This window comes from Grammomys surdaster, unplaced genomic scaffold (assembly GCF_004785775.1).
Source record: "Grammomys surdaster isolate TR1022 unplaced genomic scaffold, NIH_TR_1.0 125698, whole genome shotgun sequence".
Classification (NCBI taxonomy): domain Eukaryota; kingdom Metazoa; phylum Chordata; class Mammalia; order Rodentia; family Muridae; genus Grammomys; species Grammomys surdaster.
The window spans coordinates 2,073,874-2,082,219 of record NW_021620534.1 but is presented as its reverse complement, the minus strand read 5'-3'; the positions used below and the strand labels follow the sequence as shown (position 1 = coordinate 2,082,219).

General features: G+C 45.7%; 1 protein-coding gene across 3 annotated transcripts in view; it reads left to right on the top strand.

Annotated features, from left to right (window-relative positions):
• Nucleotides 1–1,826: 1,826 nt before the first annotated feature.
• Nucleotides 1,827–8,346, top strand: part of Pccb (propionyl-CoA carboxylase subunit beta) — a 59,934-nt gene continuing 53,414 nt past the window's right edge. For all 3 annotated transcript variants that reach the window (XM_028788069.1, XM_028788070.1, XM_028788068.1), the window contains exons 1-3: nt 1,827–2,033; nt 3,854–3,973; nt 5,270–5,338. In XM_028788069.1, the coding sequence (XP_028643902.1) occupies nt 1,845–2,033; nt 3,854–3,973; nt 5,270–5,338 (378 nt within the window). In that variant the 5' untranslated portion in view covers nt 1,827–1,844. The remainder of the gene's footprint in view (nt 2,034–3,853; nt 3,974–5,269; nt 5,339–8,346) is intronic.

Genomic DNA, 8,346 nt, shown 5'->3' with positions numbered 1-8,346 from the left:
AGAAACACAACTTGTGGTCATAGTTCAAGTTCTTGGCACATAGGAGGCTCAAAAATGATTATTCAGCCACGTGGAGTGGTACACATCTTTAATCCCAGTTCTTGAAAGGCTGAGGCAGGTGGATCTCTGTGAGTTTCAGGCCAACCTGGTCTGTATCATGAGTTCCAGGCCAGTTAAGGAGACCATGCCTCAAAACATAAATGAAAATAAATAAATAAATAAATAAATAAATAACTAAATAAAATGACATTAACTTTAAAGTCCCAGGCCAGAATTTGAACTCTATGGGAGTCCTGCAGTGAGGTAGATCTAGGAAGGGTTAATAATCAACTCTGGCAGGGTTTTTTTGTGCTAAGAATGAGAAATATGCACCTTGTACTTTGCCTTAAAGACCTGCCACTTAGCTGGGTAAACAAATGGGAAAGCATTAATAGAGTTTTCAAAAGCACTGAAGCAGCGATTCTTAGATTTTAGCATCTGAACTGACTAAAGGGCACTTGCTAAGAGGGCAGCAGCCCCACCCCCCACTCTGATTCGGTAGGTCTGAGTCTGAGCATTTGGCCCTTAGTTTACTTTTCCTACTTCCTCCCAGCTAATGCCACAACCGCTGTGTTGACAAGATTCTCTTCTTGACCAAACTTTGGTCAGGCTCTACGGAGCATCCTCCTGAGTAGAACTGACCGTGGCTCCCGGGTCCTCTCTTCTAGAGGGTAGCTTTGCCAAGAATCCCGCTAAGTCAGTTATGCCAGAATCTTCCACCCTTGATAAGGAATCACTCTCAATATTTGATAAGGTTCCTCTTTCACTGTCCCCCCCAAATGATGTCTGAGGACCCTGGCTTGCCTTCAGCAAAGCATGCATTAAGTTTGTCAGATTGTTCCTTACCCTTGTGTTCCCTCGTAATTTTCTATCCGTTGACCTCCCACCCCAATAAATCTTGTCTTTGTTGTATTGAGGGTTGAGGACAACCTCTCTCCCCTCCTGTAAAACCCTATTGAGCTTTTATACCTGGCACAATGGTCTCTTCAAGTTTACTTGTCACAAACTTTAAAAACATCAAAAAAAACTTGTGTGTGTATCAGAGTTTGGGTGTGCACATGTGGAAGTCGCAGGACAACATGGGGTGTCAATGGTCCTCTTTATTTGAGTGATGATTGGGTCTCACTTGCTGCTGCCAGGCTGGCTGGTCCGCGAGCTTCCTGGGATTCTTTTATTTCTGTCTGCTCTCTCACCTAGGCAACCTCTCAGTACAGACATTCATTAGCCTGGCTTTCCTGAGTTTGGGGACCCCAACTTTGGTTCTCATACTCATGTTGGCAAAGGCGGTTAAAGAACCACTGAGCCAAGTACCTCCCCAGCTCTCCTCCCCTTTAAGAGACCCTCTCTGGAGCACAATACTTAGCTCACAAAACATTTCAGTCTTGACTCCATACAAACCTACTTCTGTTCTTGTGTATCTCATCTGTGAAATCTGGATGTAAATTATGTAAAGGCTAAATTGTAAGAGCAAAACCCGGTGCAGCATTTGGTAAAAGTTGGTTAGAGCTCTTAATCTATTCATTGGGGGGGGGGGGGAAGTGGGTCGACGAAGTCTGGGGTTTAGATGGCTAACGCAGAGTAAAGAATGAAGTCCTTGTTCTGTGCAGCCACACAGGCACAGATCTGAGAGGCAGGTATTTCCTAGCACACACCTACAGGACCGCTTTGAGCCTGAACACAAGCCTGTGACTGCTAGGAACTTTAGTGCCTGCGACGACGCGCAGGCGCAGACCCGCTATGGCTATGCTCTCTGCGCATGCGTCCTGAGGTGCGGCGTGTGGCACGCTGGCAGAGTTAAAAAAAAAATGGCGGCGGCAATTCGGATTCGGGCGGTGGCGGCTGGAGCGAGGCTCAGCATTCTGAATTGCGGCCTCGGCACCAGGATCCGCAGCCTTTGCAGCCAGCCGGTGTCAGTTAATGAGCGCATCGACCACAAGCGCCATGCCGCGCTGCTGGGAGGAGGCCAGCGCCGCATCGATGCGCAGCACAAGCGAGTAAGTCCCGGGCGCCAGCGCGTCCCGCCCCTCTGCTCGCGACCTATCACAGCGCGTCTGGCTCGCGGCGCCCGAGCCTCCCAGCCAATAGGCGCGGTGCCTGGGAGGGGCGCGGCGAGAACTTTCACCTGGAGAACCTAAAGACCCCTAGGGTGTCAGGAGACTGGGACGAGCATCTGCACACTTAGGGAGGTCCCCAGGCGGTGGTGGTGGGCGATGATCGGATGGAGGGATATGACCCGTCTCCAGCTGCGCTCCATTTAGCAGCTGTGAACTTCTGGGAAAGCTGGTCTTTAGAAAGCATCTTAACCAGAATAATGCCTTCCACATCTTGTTAGAATAAGATTGTTTCACTCTAGTCCACAAATTCTGAATTTAAAAGACCGAAGTGTTCTCCCGCTGCCTGAAAGAGTTTATGGCAGGTCTTTTTTTCCCCACGGTGGAAGCAGTAAAACCGAGGCACGAAGTATTAGAAAACAAACTTGTTTATGTTCACATTAACTTGGCGTGGGGTCTCCGTGCATGCAGGAGACTTGTGACGCCTGTGCCCGAGGAAGTCAGGTCCGCCTCTTGAGAGATTCCTGTATCGATTTGCTGCGTAGGAAGCAGGTGGACTTTCTATAACCTCGCAGGCTACTCTGCGGTGAGCAGCCGAGGCACTAAATCACTGCCTAGATTTTCAGGAATCACATTTGAGTTTCTTCTGGGGAGGTCATTTAGCAGCAGAAAAAAACAAGCTGGAAGAGGTGATCCTAGACTTGAAGTCAGACTTGCCCCGTGTGTCCTTGACTCATGTGTGAGTCCGGACGAAGAGCTGGATGAGTTAACAGGAAGGTCTCCTAAAGGAAACGCTCCCTGTGAAGGGCGTAGAAGTCCTACTCAAATGTGTGACAGTCTGAGTCTTAGGTCTAGGTCAAATGTTGATTCAGGCGTCCTGAGTTACGAAAACCCTCAAGGATAACTATTCCTCTTGACACTTAGGGATGTAAATGTGGTTGAAAGGTTTGCGGTGAGCCATAAGCCCTCTCTCCCTTGGGGTCCTGCTGAAGGGCTATTAAGTTTCCAGGGAAAGCCTGTTGCTGCTCCCCTAACCTCTTTCTTGGGGCAGGCACCGGCTCAGTTGTCTGTTCCTCCCCAGGCAGATCCTGATGCTCTTAGATTAAGGCCTTTGGAGCTGTTTTCTGCTGTCTGAGCTTATTTAGTGGGGGGCTGATTTGTGTTCCCTTTAAGCAAATTAAGTTTTTCATTATGTCCATGAGTCAGATGTCCTAAAAGAGGACCAGAAAGTATGACTATTTTAAAATTTATTAATCTATCTATCTATCTATCTATCTATCTATCTATCTATCTGTCTGTCTGTCTGCATAGTTGTTAGATTGAAAATAAATTTGTTTTCCACAACCTCATTGGCTTTCACTATTTTCTTAGAATAACTAATTTAAAATTTAAAAAAAAAATTTCTTGTTTGTTTAATGTGTACTTGTGTTGCTTTCTTGACACGGTAGGCCAAGGAATTTGCAGATTTGAGGTTTTGGGAGCCTAAGACACGGAGGCTCTTGGTAGATTGAGGATTCAACTTCATCTGAAAGGAGTACTCAGTTTTTGAATTAGGATCTCATGCAGCCCAGGTTGGCCTTGACTTTTCTTTGCAGCCAAGGAAAATGCTAAGCTTCGGATCCCGCTGCTTCTAACCCCGTCCCCCAGCTCTGGGATTGTAGGCATTCACGTAAAACCTGTGCCCTAGGCTGTCCTGCCAGCACATCTTACCTGCTTGTTAACTTGGTCTGTGGCGACATCACCAGCGGATCCCTGTGTTGTAGGGAAAGCTAACAGCCAGGGAGCGGATCAGTCTCCTTCTGGATCCTGGAAGCTTCGTGGAGAGCGACATGTTTGTGGAACACAGATGTGCCGACTTTGGGATGGCTGCTGATAAGAATAAGGTATCTTTATCTGTTCCAGTGGTGGTGTGAACACTTCCCGTGGCTTCCTGCCCTTCCCACCAGAGCAAAGAGCCCATATAACCTTACTCTCAGACCCACTGGAGAAGTACTGAGGGGCCTTTGGGCTCTCTCTCGGAGCTTCTTCTTTGTCTGCAGATGACTGTGGGTGGCTGTTTATTCTGGGCAGTGTAACTCAGGTTCAGTTTCCAAGGCTCAGGTTGCAGGTTCCATCCCTCATCATACAGAATGATAAGTTTGGAAGGAGGATCATGAGAGTATCATTCAGATGGGTTCCAAGAACCAGGCCCTCACCTAAATGCAGGCTAGTTGTTGCTTTTGATACTTCTTAAGTTTGAGCCTATGTTTAGGTGTTTTAATTGTTTATTTTTTTTTTCAATTTGTCTGACTGTATCACACAGGCTGCCTTAGAGCTTTACATAGCCCAGGCTAGCCTTGAACTCATGTACCTCTTGGCCTTAGCCTCCTGAGTGGAATCACAGACATACACCACATACACCCAGCACCTCTGAGTCTTTGAGGTCAGTAAAACCAGATTGCTTTTCATGTGTGCGTGGAGTTCTTTGGATTAACTTCTGGTCCAGTTTTCTTATATCTGCTGTCTGTGACCAACAATGTAAACTGCAGGCTCTAAGTCATTATGGGCACACTGATGGTGGAGTTTCCATGAAGAAGAGTGGGTTTGGGTAGGATATGTAACTTTGGAAGAGCTGCTATACAGATATGTTCTGTCTCTCTCTCTCTCTCTCTCTCTCTCTCTCTCTCTCTCTCTCTCTCTGGATGTTACTGTATAGCTAAGGCTGGCCTTAAGTTTGTAATGATTCTCCCTCCTTAGTTTTTGCTGGGATTCCAGGCATGCACCATCATGCCTAGTGCTACTGTTTCCTTATGTGTTCATCTCAAGAGTAAATGGCCGGGTAGCCCTCTTATAGTTATTTTGCCTTTCTTTCAAATTATTTATTTATTTATTTTGGTGTACTGGGAACTAAACCAAACTTTGGTTTTTAGTTTGAACCTTCTTCAAACCAAACCTTAAAGAATTTGGCATTTTCTTTTTCACTAAGGCATGATGCCAACTTGACTATAAGAAGTATTTGGGCCTGGCAGTGGTGGCACATGCCTTAAATCCCAGCATGCGAGAGAAGCAGGTAGATCTCTGTGAGTTCAAACAGACCTAGTTCCAGGATAGCTAGGACTACACAAAGAAACCCTGTCTCGAAAAAGAAGAATTTGGGATTTTGATTTTTTTTAACCTTTATTTTTACATTTCTCTGGTAGTTTCCTGGAGATAGCGTGGTCACTGGACGGGGCCGAATCAATGGACGATTGGTTTATGTCTTCAGTCAGGTATGTCTAAACTTCAGGAAATGAAGCTCACCTCCAAGGTAGAGCCAGGAACAAAATATGTGAAAGAAAACAATTTGGGGAAATGAAATCTTGCTTAGAGTTTGGGGCACATGACAGATTTTCTTTTTTTTTTTTTTGTATTCATATATAGTCTTTTTTTTAAAAGATTTATTTATTAATTTTATGTATATGAGTACATTGTTGCTCTCTTCAGACACACCAGAAAAGGGCATCGGATCCCATTACAGATGGTTGTGAGCCACCATGTGGTTAATGGGAATTGAACTCAGGACCCCTGGAAGAACAGTCAGAGCTCTTAACCACTGAGCCATCTCTCCACCCTCATATGTTCTCTTAATGCTATTTTCCTCTTAGGAAGGACGAGGCCTTTGTCTTTGTCTAGGAGGTGGTGGCAGGGCAGTAGGCTTGTGTGAAGTTGTTCAAACAATGAGTTGATTCTTCTGACTGTGTTGCGTGGCTGTGGGGCATGGAGTTCAGGGCTGCAAGGAGGATCCAGGTGCAGCCCGAGTAGAAAAAAATTGATTCTTAAAAGCATTGGTCTCTGAGCTCTGGGCTTTTTTGAAAATACCCAAATACATTTTGTGAGGTTCCATCAAGAGAGATGAAGTTGAAGTACACTGAGACCTGAGGTAGACCTTGTAGGCAGAATCCTACACGGATGTATGTCATGTACAAATTGATTTTTTTAAAAATAGTATTTTATGTGTATGGGTGTTTGCCTGCTAATAAGTCCTTGTACCATGTGTATACCAGAAGAGGGCATCAGGATTATCTGGATCTGGAGTTACAGATGGTTATGAGCACCAAGTGGGTGCTGGAAATCAAACCTGGATCCTTTGGAAAAGTAGTCAGTGTTCCTAACGGCTGAACCGTCTCTTTAGCCCTGCATGTCCAAAATTTTAATCTCTAGAAGTTGTGTGTTACTTGATACGGTAAAGAAGAATCAAGGTTCTGATCAACTGACCTTATGATAGTGTGGCCTACTTGCCCAGGTGGCCAGCTATAATCACAAAGGTCTTTAAAAGTGGAGGAGAGGACTCCACCTGCTGTATCTAATTTTGAAAATAGAGAAGAATCCTATGAAAGAAGCAATGGAAGCCATCTCTAGAGGCTTAGGAAAGAGAACAGACTGCCCTTGAAGCCTCCTGAGAAGTCACAGACATCTTGACTTCAGTTGTAGTCCAGTGAGGCCCCTGGGGGGAACTTGTAAACCACAGAATGGGAGAGAATAAAAGTGTGTTGTCTTAAGTCATGAATTTGTGTTACTTTGTTAAAACAACAATAGAAACAGGATATTTCTTTTTTTTATAATTTATTTTTTCTCAAATCGTAATTCATTCACACAGGGGTTATAAACACAGAAAGGCAGGATGTGGGGAGGGGAATGACACTGGAGTGTGGGTGATCAGGAGGAATACAGATATCATCAGAACCGGGTATCGGCTGGGTGAAGGTTCAGGGGACAAGTCACTATGACTCTGGCTATGACTCGCTTGTCCTTATCTAAGTTGGTACTATCCACCAAGGCTACCTATTTACAAGGTCTATGACTACTCAGGCTGGTAAATTTCCACAAAAGCTGCCTGTTGACATTAGCTTATAGCCATCTGTTTCAATGTTTTTCCACTGAGACCCAAGACTTGGTGTTAGTATACATATATGACAGCCCTATTGCTGATTTTAGGCCTATGGCTGATTTTAGGCCTTCAGTGGGTAAGCAGGGCTGCCCCTGACATCTCCTCCCTTCTCTAAGTATAGAAGGACTGTGGCAATTCTAAACTTGCGAAGGCGGGGATAGAGGCCTGACCTCCAGTATTTGAAGGGGACCTTGTAATGGCTCCGGTCCCCCTGTCGTTGTCCAGTGAGGCATGAGGGCCATACCCGTCCCGATGTCTTTTTCCTGGAGAGGGGATACTTTTGACATCAACCCCTATGCAGTCAGGCTTGTCCCTCAGGGAACCCAGAGAGATATTTTTATCTTTTATTTATATTCCCTTGCAGTGCTTAGCCTCTCAGCCTAAGCAAGAATTCAGATCGCCTGACAGAGGGGGTTCGAAACAGGATATTTCTTGTGCTATTTCATAATAGATTTTTTCTATTTGGGTCAGCCAAATGTTGAAGTTCACATTTTTTTCTTTCAGTTTTTAAGAGCTAGGCAGACATAAAGAAGGCAGCACAGAAATGATAAGACAAATAGTGTTTCCTGGCCATGTCTGACTAGTTAAAGCCAGTACAGAAATTCAAACAGTGCATTTTTGCTGAGCACCTTCTCTGGTCATGGAGTAAGTGGGAGAGAGGAAGAGGAGGTGGAGTTGATGAAGGCAGGGCTCTCATTTCAAAGACGCCAACTCATAGGTAGAATGGGGCAGCACAGGTGACCACAGACAGGGTAAGAGAGATTCCAGACAAATGCTTTGGACCACACAGGAGCCTTTCCAGGTTTGAGGATATGATTAGGGAAAATGGCCATTCAAAAGAGGTTGAGTACCAGACTTGGGGTATAATGAGCCAGCTTCTTCATTGTGATCTCCAGGATACTGACACAGGTAGGTTTTCTGGGGTGTATCCTCCTTCCCTTGGTTGCTGGGCATCAGGATGCTATGGAGACAGGAGGGGGGGCGAAGCCAGCAGGGCAGATTCAGTACTCAGGCTTCTAATCTCTGGTTTTCATCCTCACCTTTCCTTCTTTTAGGCCAGTGACCCTGAGTCTAGATGTCTCTGACTCAGTTTTTTTTTTTTTTTTTTTTAAGAGGAATAGCCTTTCTCCTCTTAAGGTGAAGGAGGTGCTCCCTGAGTTCTCTTAACACAGGCTTACTCCTGTTTAAATGTCCACCTTCCTTATCCTGCTTCCTCCTTGGTGTCCCCTCTGCAGGTGTATTTCCTTCTTCCCTCCCTCCCTCCCTCCTTCCCTCCCTCCCTCCCTCTGTCCCTCCCTCCCTCCCTCCTTCCTCCTTCTCTCCCTCTCTCCCTCCTTCCTCCTTCCCTCC